The sequence below is a fragment of the Schistocerca serialis genome, chromosome 4 (assembly GCF_023864345.2).
Source record: "Schistocerca serialis cubense isolate TAMUIC-IGC-003099 chromosome 4, iqSchSeri2.2, whole genome shotgun sequence".
NCBI lineage: Eukaryota > Metazoa > Arthropoda > Insecta > Orthoptera > Acrididae > Schistocerca > Schistocerca serialis.
In genome coordinates this window covers 360,385,215-360,405,786 of record NC_064641.1, presented here as the reverse complement: position 1 = coordinate 360,405,786, position 20,572 = coordinate 360,385,215, and the positions used below count along the sequence as shown (strand labels likewise).

General features: G+C 42.6%; 1 protein-coding gene across 1 annotated transcript in view; it reads left to right on the top strand.

Annotated features, from left to right (window-relative positions):
* The first annotated feature begins 330 nt into the window (after nucleotides 1-330).
* The window catches only part of LOC126474460 (uncharacterized), a 159,828-nt gene continuing 139,586 nt past the window's right edge, over nucleotides 331-20,572 (top strand). Inside the window, exons 1-4 of the mRNA XM_050101933.1 lie at nucleotides 331-360; nucleotides 6,827-8,028; nucleotides 15,861-16,047; nucleotides 18,923-19,150. Coding sequence (XP_049957890.1) covers nucleotides 331-360; nucleotides 6,827-8,028; nucleotides 15,861-16,047; nucleotides 18,923-19,150 — 1,647 coding nt within the window. The remainder of the gene's footprint in view (nucleotides 361-6,826; nucleotides 8,029-15,860; nucleotides 16,048-18,922; nucleotides 19,151-20,572) is intronic.

Below are 20,572 nucleotides of genomic sequence, written 5' to 3'. Positions count from 1 at the left end.
TTATGAGTGATATTTCTTTTGGGCGATCCTATTACACGTTTCTGACCGTTTCCTGTTCGTGTTGAACTCCATCGCTTAAGGTGATTCTGCCAATATTACGGGTGACTCCCTGGATTTTAATTGGCTCATTCTAAGTGCAAGCATATCAGAGTGGGTTATAAGCTGAAGAAGTTCAATTAATGTTTCATCCTCCTTGAGAGGGACATTTGTTTTCGCATATATCGTGTCAAATGTGGCTTTGAGATGGTAACCAGTGAAAAAGAATGAACTTGATGCATCCTTTTACTGTCCTCTGTATTGCATTTATCTGAACAGCAATTTTTCTCACACATGAACTACAATGAAGAGCCAAAGAAACAGGTACACCTGCCTAATATTGTGTAGGGTCCCTGGGACTGGGAGCCCACAGAAGAGCCGTAACACGACGTGGTATGGACTCGACTAATGTCTGAAGTAGTGCTGGAGTCAACAGACACCATGAATACTACAGGGCTGTCCATAAATCCGTAAGAGTAAGAGGGGTGAAGATCTCTTCTGAACAGCACATTACAAGGCATTCCATATATGCTTAATAATGATCTTGACTGGGGAGTTTGGTGGCCAGCGGAAGTGTTTAAACTTAGAAGAGTGTTTCTGGAACAACACAGCAGCAATTTTGTACGTGTGTGGTGTCGCATTGTCCTGCTGTAATTTCCCAAGTCCGTCGGAATGCGCAATGGACACGAATGGAGTGATGAGACAGGAAGCTTACGTACGTGTCACATGTCAGAGTCGTATCTAGACTATCAGAGGTTCCATATCACTCCAGCTGCACATTCCCCACACCATTACAGACCCTCCACCAGCTTGAACAGCCCCTGCTGACATGCAGGTGCCGCGGATTCATGAGGTTGTCTCCATACGCGTATACGTCCAACCACTCGATACAATTTGAAACGAGACTCGTCTGACCAGGCAACATGTCTCCAGTCATCAACAGTCCAGTGTCGGTGTTTACGGGCCCATCCGAGGCGTAAAGATTTGTGTCGTGCAGTCATCAAAGATACACGAGTGGGCCTTCGACTCCGAAAGCCCATATCGATGACGTTTCGTTGAATGGTTCGCACGCTGACACTTGTTGATGGCCCAGCATTGAAATCTGCAGCAGTCTGCGGAAGAGATGCGCTTCTGTCACGCTGAACGATTCTCTTCAGTCGTCGTTGATTCCATTCTCGCAGGACCTTTTTCCGGCCACAGCGATATCGGAAATTTGATGTTTTACGGGCTCCCTGTTATTCACGGTACACTCGTGAAATGGTCATACGGGAAAAGCCCCACTTCATCATTACCTCGTAGATGTTGTGCCCCATCGCTCGTGCGCCGACTATAACACCACATTCAAACCCACTTAAATCTTGATAACCTGCCATTGTAGCAGCAGTAACCGATCAAACAACTGCGAAAGTCGCTTGTTGTCTTATACAGGCGTTGCCGACCGCAGCGCCGTATTCTACCTGTTTACATATCTCTGAATTTGAAAACCCATGCCTATATACCAGTTTCATTGGCGCTTCAATGTATTAAGCTATACTGGAGCACAGTATTCGGCAAGAGAGTGGATGAATTCTAAGGAAGAACATCGTAGTGTTGTAGCTTTTGCGCCCCATGAGGTACCATTCAGCTTCTGCATGATGCTATCTCTGCTTTACTGTGGTGTTTTCTATGTGTTTCTTGTAGGACAAGATTCGATCAACAGCTACACGTAAATATTTTGAGAAGTCTCGCTGATGGACGACTTTACCATTAAAAGTGACATTTAGTTTTTCATTGGTCATTCTATTCTTAATATGAAAGCAACTAACGTCGGTCTTAGCTGGATTTGATGTTAAATTCTGCTTTTTGAATTATTGATGGGGACAGTACCTCTTCACCAGCTTCAAGACTTCTCTTTTGAGCGGCCAAAATCATAGTGGCCGCATAAATGAACATCCTTGTCTCTATCACAGGGAGATCCGACGTATCTCTATCACAGGGAGATCCGACGTATATGAATTGAACAGAATTGGTGCCAAAACTGAAACCTGGCAAGGGCCATTATTAAGTTTCTTTGTCGGCTTAGTCGATTGCCGTGGATCGCTTAAAAATATCTCTCAAACAAGAAGTTGTTTATAAGCCTAATTGCGGCTTGATAGTGCATAGCATTTATGAGGTTGTACAGGAGAGCTTCTGTTAGGTCTGAATCCTTCTTGTGCGATAGGCGTAATTTTATGGGTCTTTGCACCGATTCTGTTACGGATTAGTCTTTCTAAAATATTGTAACCGTAGCACAGGAGAGTTATTGGATAATAGCTGACACCTTTATTTGCTGGTTTACCAGGTTTCAGCGTAGCTATGATTTTTGTGCTTTTGAAGGCTTTTGGAAGGTTACCCGATAGCATGATGTTGATGAAGGAGCTCGCAAATCACTTGCCAGCCCTTCTTCCTTATGAGGAGCTCTTGGTGTATCCCGTCAAATCCTTTTTCTCATTTCTTTGAGTGCTGCATTGATTTTAGCAAACGTGAAGTCCTTGGAACACTCTGATCTGTTGGGTGCCTTCTCGTAAAGCTTATTTTTAACCAATCTTTTATTTGGCTTATATGAAGGGGCTGTGAAGAGGGAAGACATTTTATTTACAATTTGGCCTGTTGTTACTTCAGGCTCCGGGTAAAGGATCGTCTTCCTCCCAGTTTTCCTAAGAGATATCATGTCTCGCGCTAGTGCTCTTAAAATCCGGACCCTCTGTTTTTCTTCCCAGCATTCCTTGCGGCGTTTCTCAAGATGTTTTTGTAAAACGCTCCATGTTTTCTATAACTGTGTAACACATTTCCACATATCCGTAGTAAAAGTGAGAAGAGGTCTTGGCAGAAGAAAAAGATGATGATTTGCCGTTCATATGATGTCAAATTATCGTGAGTCAGTGGAACACACGATGTTTCCTTTCATCAAGGAACAGAAATACTTCGCTAAAATAGATTAGAGCCAAATTTCGTGTTTCCGCTGACTGGTTCACTAATGTTTATCTCTTTATGTATTTGTTGACCTAAATTGTTTCCCAAAATTTCAGTGAGTGTGTATGTAATGCAGTTCGACGGTGTGAGTCCTAGAAAACCATGACAATAGACAATCCATCTCTGACATAAATATCCATTATTACGTTATATATTGTTTTCGATTTTTCTTTTCTTGCAGGTTCGGTCGTTTTTATGGGTATAGAACAGAAGATAAACGATGCTGTGGTCGGGGCATCCAAAAATGTGGTAGTGCATTTTATAGCAAGAACTCCGCAGACACCTGTATCCTGAATCAATTTTATTAAGGCACTACCGGTTTCGTGGCTTCTAGCGGCATTATCAGGTGCATACCTAAACAACAAGAAATAAATAATGATAGTGACTGAAACCCTCTAAATCAAAGTAATACCATTGCCATAATCACATAATTATGATACTAGGTAAAATAACAAGTGTACTTACAAAAGTTAAAACAATGCGGAAAATTAAAACCACAATGTCCGTAGGGTGGATAGTCAGTAAATAAAATATTGAGCAACAGAAAACATTCTACGCCATGTAACAAGGACGCACCAATAACCAAAGAGAGAAAATGAGACGTTGGATCAAAAGCAGTATATTGTTGAAGTAAGAAGCAGAGTGCTTACCGGCCAGTCGGCACAACACATAGCCCATCAGGTGAGCCGCAGAAACCACCGGCCACAGTTCACGCGCGGAAAGTTGGGGCTTCGTTACTGACTTTTGGCAGAATAAGGGTAACAAAGCAAGTAGATACCATGTATGGAGTATGTATTATGGTCACTCTTCGGTCAGTAAGCCTAAAAGATAAAGAATTTTAGATAGTGAGGAAAAGAATCTCACCTGCAATAATTTAGAAGAGATGTGGATAATGTGTGGCATGAAATTATATTCGCAACCCACGTTGAACAACCAGACCTAGCTACAGCATCTACATCTACATCCATACTCCGCAAGCCACCTGACGGTGTGTGGCGGAGGGTACTTTGAGTACCTCTGTCGGTTATCCCTTCTATTCCAGTCTCGTATTGTTCGTGGAAAGAAGGATTGTCGGTATGCCTCTGTGTGGGCTCTAATCTCTCTGATTTTATCCTCATGGTCTCTTCGCGAGACATACGTAGGAGGGAGCAATATACTGCTTGACTCCTCGGTGAAGGTATGTTCTCGAAACTTCAACAAAAGCCCGTACCGAGTTAGTGAGCGTCTCTCCTGCAGAGTCTTCCACTGGAGTTTATCTATCACCTCCGTAACGCTTTCGCGATTACTAAATGATCCTGTAACGAAGCGCACTGCTCTCCGTTGGATCATCTCTATCTCTTCTATCAACCCTATCTGGTACGGATCCCACACCAGTGAGCAGTATTCAAGCAGTAGGCGAACAAGCGTACTGTAACCTACTTCCTTTGTTTTCGGATTGCATTTCCTTATGATTCTTCCAATGAATCTCAGTCTGGCATCTGCTTTACCGATGATCAACTTTATATGATCATTCCATTTTAAATCACTCCTAATGCCTACTCCCAGATAATTTATGGAATTAACTGCTTCCAGTTGCTGACCTTCTATATTGTAGCTAAATGATATGGGATCTTTTTTTCTATGTATTCGCAGCACATTACACTTGTCTACATTGAGATTCAATTGCCATTCCCTGCACCATGCGTCAATTCGCTGCATGTCCTCCTGCATTTCAGTACAATTTTCCAATGTTACAACCTCTCGATATACCACAGCATCATCCGCAAAAAGCCTCAGTGTACTTCCGATGTCATCCACAAGGTCATTTATGTATATTGTGAGTAGCAACGGTCCTATGACACTCCCCTGCGGCACACCTGAAATCACTCTTACTTCGGAAGACTTCTCTCCATTGAAAATGACATGCTGCGTTCTGTTATCTAGGAACTCTTCAATCCGATCACATAATTGGTCTGATACTCCATATGCTCTTACTTTGTTCATCGGGGCATGTTATCTAATTTTGTTTGTTTTACGAGAGCTTAGTTAATCCTTTCACCTGCTTTATTACTGTTTGTTTCTCTCCCTCACTTATTTTCAGGTATTTCTTGGTTTGTGATATCTTCTACTTATTGTGTATTTGGTTGTGGCATCACTCTGTGGGCAATGTAATTTATTCTTGCGTCTGGGTCTATCCTCTATACGCCAGGTGCGGAAAAAAAAGGGAACCGGGGGGGCGGGATGGACCGATGAGAGAAGAGAGCATCGTGTGGCGGAATTTCAAATTGAAAACATTCACTTCATCATAACTTTACATAAGCGACCATGTGATATACTCACTTCTTGGGGTGCATTGAAACTTGCTTTGGGCCGAAAGCGGCCTGCGGGCCCGGGGCTCGACAGCTCTGCTCTAGACATTCCTTACATGGTATCTACTTGCTTTTTTACCCTTATTCTGCCAAAACTGATGTAACGAGGCCCCAACTTTCCGCGCGTGCAGTGTGGCTGCTGTTTGCTGTGACTCACGTGATTGGCTCTGTGTTGCGCCGACTTGCCGATCAGCATTCTGCTTATGCCTGATCGAAATGTTGCTTTTGATCCAATGTCTCACTTTCGCTCTTTGGCTACAGGCGCACCCCTTTTACGTGGCGTAGAATGTTGTCCGTTGCTCAATTCTTTATTCATTGACTGCCGGCCCTACAGACATTATCGTTTTCACTAAGGAGGGTGAGCCTTCTGTATTTTCTGCTATGTTTTATTTTTATAAGTACACTTGTGTTTTTATCGAGTCTCATAATTATGTGCTTGTGGCTCTGGTATTTCTTTTGATGTATAGGGGCTCAATCACTATCACTGTTTATTTCTTGTTATTTAGATATGCATCTGATGATGCGGCTATAAGCCACGAAACCGATAGTGCCTTAATAAAATGGATACAAAATACAGCTGTTTGCGGAGTTCTTGCTATAAAAAAGAACATAGGACACTAGAAAGCCAATTTTTTTAGTAGATATATTGCTTAGTGATTATTTTGGTTCAAACAGTTGCTACTAGTTTTACAATAAACAGTGTAAATAGTCTATTCTGTTTGGATCGTAAAATTTCTTGCTGTTTGTTTCATCCAACTTTCCATTTTCTTTGTTCCATATTTATAAAATCCCTGTGACTTAAGAAAGGAAATAAATTTCTCCGTAAAATAAGAACACAGATTCTAAATCCTTTTCTTTGAGCATGGCAGCTACCCTTCCTTCGTCCCGGCTTTAATAAAATTCATTCATTAGTCTGTATTCTTTCACTGACCGATCATATTACCTTTTTTGACGAAGTTTTTTCGCTGTGAATAGATATTTTTATTTTTATGGTAAAGGATGTAGAATATTATGCAAATGTGACTGCCATCTTCTTTCGATCACTGCTGCGTCGTCCGCCACTCAGAAGTTGTGCCTCAGATGCAAAACACTATATTGCTTCGTAAAGATTCTCGTCATTTCCACATTTAAACACATTTGCAGTAATTATTGAAACATAAATATCGTGAATATATTCAAATACGATAATATGAATATTTACCTGTCACTGCTCAGGCGGAAAAAATTTCGTGAACTCACCAACAGTAACTTGTGACACTACGCGAGTCAAAAATATCAGAGCTGGGATCTCTCTGCGGATCGAAGGTATCCTCCTATTTTACTTCTCTGTCAAGCTAGGATCAATTGTGAACACTCCATGTTAAAATAACTACCATTAATTATGTAAAATACAGGCTGACTGAAAATAATATTACTGATAAAATTAATTTGTGTTGCATGCCTAATTGCAGGATCATCATTTGTCAAGCGTCATCATCCTGACGCCTTCACCCCTGACACCGGAGGGCAGCATTGGCCAGACACTTCCTGCCGAGTCCGAGGATCGCAGTGGCAGTATACTGAGCTATAGCTGGTCCAAGATGATGGGCAAGCAGCCGCGGAAGGAACAGACGTCGCCAGAGGAGAGCCACGCGCAAGAACAGACGGAGAGCATCTCTGCGCAATTACCGACATGGGGCAGCGAGCAGGATGCACTGCAGGAGAAAAGTGTACTTCCAGGTCCTGATGAGCAGAGTGACATGGAAGCACCAGTGGCGAAACTCAGTCACCAGACGGTAGCAGAGGAGAGTGATTTACGACAACAACTCCTCAAAATGGACGAACCTTTGGTGACCGAGAGAACACCGCGGCCAATATTAAAAGAAGGTGGCGTACAAACAAGTAAGGAAACAGTTGAGTTAAAAGAAGGTGGCGTACAAACAAGTAAGGAAACAGTTGAGTTACTGTCACAAGAGAATAAGGCAAAAGCACTACAAAAGGATGCTGGTATGCAGACTCAACGGAAGAAAAGAGACGTCAAACCCCCACTAAAGGAAAGTGCTATTCAAACGAAGCAGTTACAGGAAACGATTGACAAAGAATTGTTACATGAAAGAGGAGCCCACGGATCTCCTCCACGGAAGCGGCCACAGAGAGTGCAAGAGAAAAGAGAGATACGCAGGCCTTTAAAGAAGATCGAGGAAGAAAAGACGCTGAAGGACCACAAGCCTAAGTTCCAGCCAAAGAAAGAGGGCGTGCAAGGTGCACCGAAAAAGGGAGCCAACTTATTACCATTACAACAGCGTCAAGGTCGATCTTCACTGGAGAGCAGCCACACGCAGGCACCACTTAAGCAAACTCAGGATCAACAGATACCTAAGAGTGACTTCCAAGAGCCTTTAGAAGACACTAAAACGCAGCCAGTTACATCACGTGTAAGGACCGAGACAACGAGGGGGCCAAACCTGATCCTCGTGCCGATGCAGAAGAATGAACACCAGACAGTACCAGAGCAGGAAGAGACTGAGGTGTTTGTGGAGAATTATGACACTCAGTCAGTGCCAGATGATGGAGAGGGCCACACATTGCCGAAAGTCAAATCCATACAGGAGTCACAGCAAATACCAGAGCAAACTCATGCCGTCAAAGACGTCGAGAGTGTCCGTGTGGAAAGGTATGTCTGCGAGGCTGGATTCTGTCTACAGGAACGTCCACTTCACAAAATACCATTAAGCTCAAAGAAAATGCTTGAGGAATATCTCATTAAAACATAACTGCATAGCACAATAAATCCTGGTATTAGATATTTTGAGAATAAGCTGTAGAGGTCGCAAAACAAGTTTTCATTTGTAGGATACATCGACTATTTCCATGATCAGATGAGACCACAGAACTCGTAAAACGAAGTTTAGTGTGAGCGACAAACACAACTTGGTTTTATACTAGTTGTGAGGTTTCATCTGATAGTGGTAGTCTACGAAACGTCGTAATAAATGAAAATAGTTGAAGCGATCTAGAAGTCTTTATTCGCAAAAGTACTTTACGATGGCAGACTCAATTAAGGAATTTATTGCCTTTATTAATAACCTTGTGTTGTATTGTGCAGAAACGCATCGACATAAAGAAGATTCTAACGATGAAAGAGCTCAGGTAGGGATCGTTAACATCCAAAATACGAGTGCGTGATGAAAAGCAATTCGTTCGAATTTTTTATGTGAAAACTTTAAAGCTTCTTAAATAAAACAAACGTTATTAACAATCTACAACTTTAATCTTCAAAACAACCTATTTATTTTTCAACATAGTCACCCTGGCGACGAACACGTTTTTCCCATTGAGAGACTAGTTTGTTGATACCGCCGCTGTAGAATGTTTGTTTGACTTTGTTGACGGAAGCACAACCTCACCTATGCTTGCCACGCTTCAGCGCTATCACAGCGATGTACTCAAAGATGTTCTTTAACATTTGGATACAGATGAAAATTAGTTGGTGCCAAGTCGGGGCTGTATAGAGCGTGATCGATGACAGTGAATCCAAGGTTTCATCTTGTTGCAGACGTTGCAGCGCTCGTATGTAGTCTGGCATTGTCATGATGAATATGTGGACTCACTCTTCGAATCCGATCTGGATTACAGCACCCTATTTCTCACGGGATGACATCATTACGTTACACATACTTATTTTACGCGTTATAATTCGGAGCCCTCTAGCGGCAGAGAGCTGCAAACACGTAGACATAAAGGAAAAGATATAGAATGTTAATAACGTTGGTTTTATTTAAAAAGCTTTAAGAGCTTTCACATGAAAAATTCGGAGGCATTACTTCTCAGCACTCCCTCGTATAATGGGAATTGCAAGTGGTGAATTAGCAGTACTAATTCTTAGATTCAATCTAACAAATTCCCTGAGCACAAAATCACATGATGTACACGATTAGGCCATACATTCCAAATCCTATGCACTGCTTTAACTGTGATACGGACACACGTTACCAAAGTGGTGTAAGGCAGCACATGATGAAGTTACTTGTTTATCTCTTAAAATAAGCTCCAGTTCCTCAAGAAATCACCTCTATCCGGAATAGGGAATGTCCTGTATGCATTGGAAAACCGAAGTCACAGAAACTCAAAGCGAGAAGACAGAATAGTACCCCAAAGTGAAAAAAACCTACAAATATGTTGCAATCATTAATACTCTAGACCTCGTTCGCTTCTGCCCTTACAAACGCTAGTTCGAGGAGTCGACAATTTAACATGAACAGTAAGGTGCTGTCGTTGGCTGTATGACTGCAAACCGTACTTATCACCATAAACGTTAAACGTGTCAGTAAAAACCACAAGGCAGCTCAAAGACATCCAACCATTTGTTGCTTGAATTTTCGGATGCGTTCGATGAATGTACAGAATTATGTGATCTACCTGAGAAATCATCTAGTCCCTCAAGTAGACTTCCATTGTTGCAAAATATTCACACCGACAGACAGAAAACGGAAAAGAAGTAGATAAATTCCACCGATAAAGTGAGTCTCACGTTACAGTTGAACATTTGTGGATTCTGGCTGCATGTAGAAAGAGTGAGACTCTAAGCTCTTGGAGAAATAATCTAGATACTACGATTTGCAAGAGGAGCACCTGACGTTGATGGTTTCAGTTTTCTTACCCTAGGAGATAACAGTATATTCCATTCACCTGTAAACACATGACTTACGTGCGCGGTGATGCTTTCATTAAACTTATCACACAGCTGCACCGATATTTTCTCCGCTCGGCGATTTTAATACACATAATGAGCTTCGGGGCCCTGCTTCTAGATTTCTCGGTGATCGAATTGCTGATAGCCTCATGCAGCTAGAAGTTAAACACGTTACGAAACAATGCCGTTACGAGATGGCTGGTAATGAGGGTAATATTTGCGATGACATAGAAAATGCTGTGATCAGATTAATGTTGCGGCACACGCACAGGTGTCAAGTATATCGAAACCGAAGACACGCTATAAATGTTTCGGAGTATTCTCTCCAGTTTTTTTTTTTAAGTAAGTATTATTTGAAAATATTCAGTTGCTAACATACTTGCTTCATTTTTTTCTGAAACAAATGGTCATTTGTAAAGAGCAATGAAACTGTTAATGCTACACTCAAAGAGAGAAGAAAAAAATTGAAACATCATTTGATGTACTTTATCCGGCTCAATGTATTTCCATACCTAGGAAAAAGGCAATCTCCCCAAAACTACTATAGACAGATTAGTCCCAGTTAGCATTCCTCACTGAGCAACTACAGGGGCTCAACTTGCTCCATCTAATAAGGGTTTCGGTTTCTGAGATATTCTCCCCGAGACTGATTAATAGCATATTTTTGTTGTATTGAAGTTTCCGACCGTGGACTTGGCGCCCTGTGACGTCAACGTAGTGTTTACGACCAAAAATATTTTAGCCGTTGATTTTCCGAACGTTTTAGTAATAAGCACACCCTTCAGATTTTATCCAAGTTGAGGACTGGTTCTGCTCGTAGTACGAAGGCATGTTTCAATGAATTTTTATTTTTATTTATTTTAATCTGTTTCTGTTTCCACAACACGGCTGCAGCAAATGATTAAACTTATTGTCTTGTTTTATGAATTTTAATTTCTCAATCAACTTTTTGTAAGAATGCCAGCGATTTTAATCATATAATTAAATCTTCCGAGTCGTTATAGATTTTATAGTGTTTTTTAATCTTTTAATACGATTTATTTATTTTCTTTTCTTTTTATGGAGAGCTAGGTTAGTGGAATTTTTCTTAATTTCAAATATAGCATTTTCTGCCTCTTCACTCAACTTATTGACCACAAAGTATATGTTTCGATGTTCTGAACTTATTGAGGAGTTTAGTTTCCTGTGTCAACCCTCGACAGTGTTCGTGGACCTAAGCCGCTAGTTAAAAATATTCCCATTTCTGTCGGCGTACTAGGATTTTCCGGCGATTGACAGGCCATATAGTCTGCGCATTGCGTGACCTTTCTTCTGTTGTGCATTTCCTCCATTATTACCATCCACGCTTCATCAACACAGTTTAATGGAAAATGTGCCACTTCAGCAGACATGCGGCCACATAGTCGGGATTCTTCCATATCCCTTTATTCCTCCGTTAATCTCAGTTCTTGTATTTTCTTCCACGTACACTAGGTGAAGTGACAGTTACAATCGGAAAGGGATGTTTCAGGGAATACTGTTTTCATAACTTTAATAGTAGCCATTTAAAAGTCCAACACCGCAGTTTTCAGTAGCCATCCAGACGTTTTTCAGTCGGGAAAAAGTCTTTCACTTGTATCCAGAATGGGGAGAGGTACTTACAAAAGTGAAGCTGTGAGGAAGGGTCCCGAGTCGTGCTTGGGTTGCTCAGTCGGTAGAGCACTTGCCGGCGAAAGGCAAAGGTTCCGATTTCGAGTCTCGTTCCGGCACAGAGTTTCAATCTAACAAGAAGTTTCGTTTTCTTTCATATGTACTTTGAATTTTCTTTTGGAACGGAGCAAATGAAACATGAAAAATTTTCGTCTCTTCATCTGCGCTTCCGATGTCGACATGTATTATGAAATGGAGCAACTGTCAAACGTCTCGTCCGTAATCTTTTTTACACAAGATTTCCTCCGCTCCCTCACAACGGAATAGCAGGATTCTTTGTCAGGAACAGGCCTCTGGTCAATTTTCAAAAAAAAACTATTACCTTCAATAATTTCAAAATGTCTTCACTCAGCTGAATTTCCTAATTTGCAATTTCTAAACGCTCTCGGCACTTACCCCTTTAGGAATTCACGTAAAATTAGTTTGTATTTTCAACATATTTTGTGAGCACCCGATGACAATGACCATGTTTGAGAATACCCTGCTTCTGTTCCGTTTTTGTAATTGTGACCATCACTCACAATGTATAGAAATCAAGTAACGTATGTTGGTGACGATGACGGTGACGGAGGCAAGATATACTCTGCTGGTCAACGACTGGCTTAAATTAGCAGTGAGGGAGACATGGGTCTGAAATAATACGGTGCAAAACCAGTTGGTCGGAGGTGCCAAGGTTCCTGTGGGACCTACAGTAGGGTGGGAAACTCACGGTCGGATCGCCCATACAGCCATGTTTTTGAGTGTCAGGTCGAGTGACGACTCCATTGTTACAAACAATATTTTGACAACTGCCTCAGTTAAAGTCGTCTTGTAATACTATCACAGGTCTTGTGTTTGCCTGCTGGTCAGACTGTTGACATCACCTTTCTCCTCCATTTTATATTACTTTGCTGAATGAATAATATAGACCATTGTGAAATTTTCATTTGTCCTCATCGAACGGGGATTGGGGTAAAGAAGTTCCCAATCGGGAATATTTTACGAAGGGATTAGCAGTCCCAGCATTTGCCTGATAAACAATGGGAATCTTCTAAAACAAGTGGCCAAAACCCAGGGGCTGGAGCCACTATTAACTTGTCATGACAGGTAAAATATGAAAGTGGTCTAGAATTCTGTGTGTGTCTGGTAGTGCTAGCGCATCACAACGCTCTTTGATGCGTATAAAGTTTCTGCGCTGGTGTAAACAGGATAAGCAAAGTCTCCGCTCAGATAGTCCAACGATTTAGAGTGCTAATTAATTCGACTGGCTTAGGAAAACAAATGACAATCAAAGACCTTATTGGGAGCCAGAAGACAGTGGAATCCTTGCAGGGTCTTCTTCTGTGTTCCCTAGTTTTGTTAAAGCCCACAACCTTCTATTTCATCTTCTGAATTTTAGTAGGTAGCTTGTGATTGAAGTCTGTCAGTCTGTTGCTATGAACCTTTTAACTAAGTTACTCCTCTGGAGGTGATTCGGGGACGGTATTGTTAAGGTATGGTCGTGTTATTCATGGAGGGGGCTTTCACCCCCTTTTGTTTCGCGTGGCACTATCACAGCACAGGCCTACACTAATGTTTTAAGAACCTTCTTGTTTCTCACTGTTGAAGAGCAATTTGGGGATGGCGATTGCATCTTTCAACACGATCGAACACCTGTTCATAATACACGACCTGTGGTGGATCGTTGCACGACAATAACATCCCTGTAGTGGACTGGCCTGCACAGAGTCCTGAGCTGAATCCTACAGAACACCTTTGGGATATTTTGGAATGCCGATTTCGTGCCAGGCCTCACCGACAGACATCCATACCTCTCCTCAGTGCAGCACTCCGTGAATAATGGGCTGCCATTCTCCAAGAATGCACACCGCACTAGGAATAGCGTTTCACAGTTGTTTGCAACACTTTTCGGACGATGGGCCATGGAATGTTCAGCTGCTATGACACAGCTGATACACTGCCAGAAGGTCGCAAGTGCGTTGAGCATCCTCAGCCAAGTGAAAAACCGCCAATTAATTCGAACTTCCGTACTGTTCTTCAACAACGATGTGGAAGGAGGACCTCTCCATATTGCCTTCAAGAGTGGAAGCTGTCATCAAGGCTAATGGTGGGCGAGCACCATATTGAATTCCAGCATTACCGATGGAGGGTGCCACGAACTTGTAAGTCATTTTCAGCCAGGTAGGTGTCCGGATACGAGTACTTTTGATCACATAGTGTATCATTACTCGCCTCCTCGGTTTCGACGTTCCAGTCTTCTCCCTTGCTGTATTGATGATGGGTTAAGGTGTAGAAAGAAGAGGAGCTGTTCTTTGGACCGACCACTTCTCCATCGCTGGGTCGCTTTCGAGCCAGTGGTTAGCAGTGGAGCTCTTCTTCGGTTCCATGGCGTCATCTAATGCCTTCAAATGACGATTCCGAAAGTAAAGCTTGGGCCCAACTGTGGTTGATGGTGGAATCACTTTATTTGGTCAATCTTTTACCATCTACATCTACACTCTGCGAACCTCTGTGAAGTGGATGGCAGAGGGTACTTTCCACTGTACGGGTTGTTAGGGCTTCCACCGGTTCTGTGCGGAGCGCGGGAAAAATGATTGTTTGCATGCCTCTATGCGTGCTGTAATTAATGTGATCTTATCCTCACAACCCCTATGGAAGTGATATGTAGGGGGCTGTAGTATATTTCTAGAGTCATCATTTAAAATCAGTTCTTGAAACTTTGTTAATAGACTTTCTCGGGACAGTTGCCGTGTATCTTCAAGAATCTGCCAGTTCAATTCTTTCAACATCTCAGTGACACTGTCCCGCGTTTCAGACAAAGCTTTGACCATTCGTGCTGCCCTTCTCTATCGACAAAAATTCTGTACTGTGATCTACTGCCAAGTACTGGTTAGTGTCATGAGTTAGCGGACATCGAAAACCAACATGTACTTTCGGTTCGGACGTGTGAAGGAACGTATTCATTTCCAAAAGCACTATATACCACGAGAGTTCTTCACTCACCCGTCCAAAATAAGGTTATTTAGCTAGCAGATATTCCCCTCTCCTTTTACAGTCGACGTCCTGTCACTCTTACATGGGAAATTCAGTGCTATTTCTTATATAATTTACGATTAGTGGACGTAAGGATTCGACTAAACTGTAAGTAGGACAGCGACACCAACAATAAATCGCTATATGTTTGAAGTACTGGAAGCGAGCTTACGTCAGGACCATCAATCACAACATCAAAAGAAGACAGCTAAGTTAGCTGTCGAAATATTTCCTTGCAGAAACGGAATCGTCAACTCGAAGGCTTAAAATCAGTTACAGGTGTGCTACAATTAACTTGAGAGAGCGCCCTTGAAAAATGAGTGATCACAGGGCAATGGAAAGCTGTGGAAACATTTGTAAGGCCATGCGGAGAAGAAAATATGGGTAAACCATCGAAAGAAACACATTTCAATTTCCACATGAGGATGTAACGTTTGTTAATTGCATACCATGCTTACTCTCCACTTGCAAACGTTGTTCAATGTGACGACAGCCTGGTACCGCACTAGGAATAGCGTTTCACAGTTGTTTGCAACACTTTTCGGACGATGGGCCATGGAATGTTCAGCTGCTATGACACAGCTGATACACTGCCAGAAGATCGCAAGTGCGTTGAGCATCCTCAGCCAAGTGAAAAACCGCCAATTAATTCGAACTTCCGTACTGTTCTTCAACAACGATGTGGAAGGAGGACCTCTCCATATTGCTTTAATGCGTCGCTACTCACCAAGAGCAGCAGCACTACTGCTGTTGTTTTGATAAAACATCTTTACGATTAAAGTCCTGCTCATCTTGTCCAGACTCATGATGAATGTCTGCAAATGTATTGCACAGTGATGTTTATGTTTCACCCCTCCATCGCCTTACCAACACCGGCTCCTAACACCAAGTCAGCCATTACTAACAACACACAACGCAAATCCTGCAGCGGCCTGTCTGAATATTATTCCTATAAAGTTTAGTATACGTACGGTAAATACTCTTCCGTCTTCACTGGCTCAAGTGCTGAAAGTTTAATTCGAGCTACTTAGTAATCTGTGTTGTACTTCTGCTTGTAACCAGTCGACTCTCGGTTACAGCAGCAATAGTGACTGATGTTTCTTCGAATGCAGCGACAGCATGCTGGCAGAGTCGAAGAGCAGCTGCACGCAGGCATCGATGCTGTGGCTGCGAGGTCTGCAGCGGCTAACGCAACAGCTGCAGGCAGCGCCTAAGCTGTCAGAAGCTTCCATCGCAGCTCCGCAGGTCGATGCTGTCGGTGAGCAACTAAAACCAGTCCAGGAAGACATCAGACCGAAGGTAAGTCCTCAGTAATCATTCTTATCACTGACCTACGCAGTATTATAATTAATATTGAAACCTCAAGTAAGGAAGGATTGCAGCGACACCAAGTTCTCACCAGAATTTAATTGTTTAAAGAACTCTCATAAACCCTCGCTGTACTCGTCCTTAGAGTCAAAGCTGCTACCACACGCTTGTGGCGTGGCGCTCGACTCCAAGGTCCTTGGTTCAAGTCCTAGTATTTGGCTGGCAAGGGGAGGAAAGGTGAGGAGAGGTAGTAATGTTCAGTCCTTGATCCTCAGAACTTGCGCCAGTATTCTGCATTAATTTCCGAAACTCTTTTCAGTGTCTTGTGGAGTGAGGGCATGTGACTATTGTCGGTTATCCGCCCTTTGGATAGGAAGTTAAGCACGGCGGTCTCCTTGGTGATATTAGGAATAGGCTTTGTGCCGCCACGGGGTTTCAGCCTTCCCCACGCTTCCCCACATCCGTTTCTCTACTTGCCCAATCATACGTTCTTTCAGTAGCATATGCGGACAACAAATGAATTAATTTACAGTTATTAATGTCGAATTACAAAAATATTGCTTATTATTGGAATTGCTCCTTCAAAAACCAGTTAAAGTTACACTGTGGTACAGAATACGAGAGTATGTGACAAAACATAATAATTTTTTCACACTCAAACTGCAAATTTACTGTAAATGCGACGTGACTGACTGAACGTAATCTTGAGATAAATTCAATTTCATTCGAGTTACGTGGAAACACACACACCTAAAGGTGTCAGTATTGCAAGAACGCTGCCGACCTACTGGGACTGATTCAAAATTACGCCCATCACGTGCTAAACACGATAACAATTATATTTTAGAAAACATTATGAAGAGAGAAAGATTATTTTGGTAGCTATATACAGCTTAACCAACCGTTGCTGCATGACTACCGATACTCGACATGTAGCCGAACTAAAGAATAATCCTATGAGCACACCGGCGGTTTTATTGCCTCTTGTTGGTGTGGCAGTGCTTAAGCTAGTTATCTGGTGACTTGACTCGTTTCGAAGTCTAAGCAATCGGTAACGCACATTACTTTAAAGCAAAAACATTTAACACGAAGCGAATCCTTAACCATGTAGTGGTAAATACGTGAATTAACGAATCAAAATTACAAATAAATAAGAAAATGACCGGGTAAATTCTGTAGGATGAATGGGGCTGATGAAACCAGATACTGGTACTTCCGTGTGCGTAAATGTGTCTGTATGTGTTTGTGTGAGTGTGTGTGTGTGTGTGTGTGTGTGTGTGTGTGTGTGTGTGTATTCACAGGAGTTTCTTCATTTTCAGCATATTTTGGAATACGTTTCTCGTTCCAAGTGAATATTATCATCTTCATGATCCTCAACGCAGACCAGCGTACCAACATTGTCTTCACTTATACGAGGGCAGTTCAATAAGTAATGCAACACATTTTTTTTCTCAGCCAATTTTGGTTGAAAAATCGGAAATTTCTTTTGGAATATTTTCAAACATTCCCGCTTCGTCTCGTATAGTTTCATTGACTTCCGACAGGTGGCAGCGCTGTACGGAGCTGTTAAAATGGCGTCTGTAACGGATGTGCGTTGCAAACAACGGGCAGTGATCGAGTTTCTTTTGGCGGAAAACCAGGACATCTCAGATATTCACAGGCGCTTGCAGAATGTCTACGGTGATCTGGCAGTGGACAAAAGCACGGTGAGTCGTTGGGCAAAGCGTGTGTCATCATCGCCGCAAGGTCAAGCAAGACTGTCTGATCTTCCGCGTGCGGGCCGGCCGTGCACAGCTGTGACTCCTGCAATGGCGAAGCGTGCGAACACACTCGTTCGAGATGATCGACGGATCACCATCAAACAACTCAGTGCTCAACTTGACATATCTGTTGGTAGTGCTGTCACAATTGTTCACCAGTTGGGATATTCAAAGGTTTGTTCCCGCTGGGTCCCTCATTGTCTAACCGAACACCATAAAGAGCAAAGGAGAACCATCTGTGCGGATGTGGCTGAGGGTGACAATTTCTTGTCAAAGATTGTTACCGGCGATGAAACATGGGTTCATCATTGGAACCTGAAACAAAACGGCAATCAATGGAGTGGCGCCACACCCACTCCCCTACCAAGAAAAAGTTTAAAGCCATACCCTCAGCCGGTAAAGTCATGGTTACAGTCTTCTGGGACGCTGAAGGGGTTATTCTGTTCGATGTCCTTCCCCATGGTCAAACGATCAACTCTGAAGTGTATTGTGCTACTCTTCAGAAATTGAAGAAACGACTTCAGCGTGTTCGTAGGCACAAAAATCTGAACGAACTTCTCCTTCTTCATGACAACGCAAGACCTCACACAAGTCTTCGCACCCGAGAGGAGCTCACAAAACTTCAGTGGACTGTTCTGCCTCATGCACCCTGCAGCCCCATCTCGCACCGTCGGATTTCCATATGTTTGGCCCAATGAAGGACGCAATCCGTGGGAGGCACTACGCGGATGATGAAGAAGTTATTGATGCAGTACGACGTTGGCTCCGACATCGACCAGTGGAATGGTACCGTGCAGGCATACAGGCCCTCATTTCAAGGTGGCGTAAGGCCGTAGCATTGAATGGAGATTACGTTGAAAAATTGTGTTGTGTAGCTGAAAGATTGGGGAATAACCTGGTGTATTTCAATGCTGAATAAAACAACCCCTGTTTCAGAAAAAAAATGTGTTGCATTACTTATTGAACTGCCCTCGTACTACTTTAGCGTTGTTTTGCATTACATGTGCGCTTTCCGTCTGTGTTAGAGTGCAGTTATTATGCAATTGCAATTATAAATCTGGTAACATTATTATTCAGACGTGTGATTCAGACAACTTTTCCTGCAGGTGTCTTTCGTGGCGGACGTCAGCGTGAGTAGTGGCAGCTTGCTCAGTTGCACCGTGAACACCATGCTGACTGCCTCCAGTTCGTCCATCATTTCAGAATTTAAAAGATGGAAACACTTTGACAGCTATGGCGGAGACAAAGACAGTGCGAAATTTGCCAGCACAGCAGCAGAGAGCATGGATGATACCAGGCCTGTTGTTGGCGGAGCTTCCGGTGACTCTCAACTGGTGCGTTTCTAATACTTACGTTTTTCAAGGCCAGTAAACTCTACCATTGTAACGAATCTTCCTCAATGGCAGCTATGCCTAATGCTACTTTTATCCTCTTGTGTATCCTAGCCGAGTAGTGTAGCAAGCATTGTCATTGTTTGACAACTTGACAACTGTCCGAAGTACCTACTGTACAATGGGGATGGTTCACAGATAACTACTGAATAATTTGTCAGGATCTGAAATTCTCAATTTGGGCGTAATTTAAAACTGTTTTGTCAGTGTCATTCATAGTTTACCAAAAACATCAAATGCATTAAACTGCAGGCTTTCTCCGAGAATGTCACTGACAAAATCATCTCGTGTTATCAGCCGAATACTGGAGTAGTCTTGTGGAAAAATTTCGACGAGTTTTCTCTCACCATCTTCGCCTGAACCTCGTGGAAAGACGGCACCAGGATTTGGCTGATAATCCGAAAAGATTTTATCAATCAAATATAGCTCAGGAGCTGAGGACCCTGCACCATTTGATGAATGAGGGAACTGTGGTTCATTTTCTGCACTTGAGTCTACATTTACTCGTTCTCATTGAACTAGATTAATTAGAAACATAATCACTACAGGCACAAGCAAGAAGCAGGGAGATGGCGGCATGAGCGCAATTTTGATATCAAATAGATATGCAAGTTAATTAAATTGATCAATTAATTACACCCACTCCCAGATTACGTCATGCGTTTTCCTCCTCCTGGACGTGGGTCCTGCTCCCTATCCACACGCCTCCCCTTCTCCTCACCCATCTACCCTATCGGTGAGAATTTCGAATTTTGGTGGAAATTTCAAATTTTGCTGGGAATTTCATTTTCCCAGGGCTGTTCTGACGTCTCACCCCCACCGCCTCCCACAGAAATTGACGGTAAATTCAAATTTGAATGGGAATTTTTTTCTCAGCTCACGTGACCAGAATTGTTGAGAGAAGTTCAGTCTATGGTGAGCTGTCGTTGTACAAGCATTGCGATGTGTTCGATCAATGAAATGAATGTGATTAATGAGATGAATGTGAAGGATAGAGCAACTTTCAATAGCTGTATTACATGTAAACATTCTAAGGAGGACTGTAGCCATAGTTCACTACATGGGGATTGGACGACAATGATAACAGAAGAGTGTACGAGAAAGAAGCCGAAGAATTCGGTTCAACAGATTGTGACGATGCAGAGGGATCGAGCCAAGAAGCATGTCGCGACTGATACATGATCATGTGCATGCACAGACTGCTAAGATATTCCACATGAAGCATTCACTCTTCCAAAAGGGAAGATGCAGGCAACTTATGTTAATTCGCTTCAGTGGAAGCATATTGGTATACATAATAAATACCTTTCACGAGCTTCAACTGCTCATCCCCATCCAGTTCCCCCTCGAGCAACCCATCCTCTC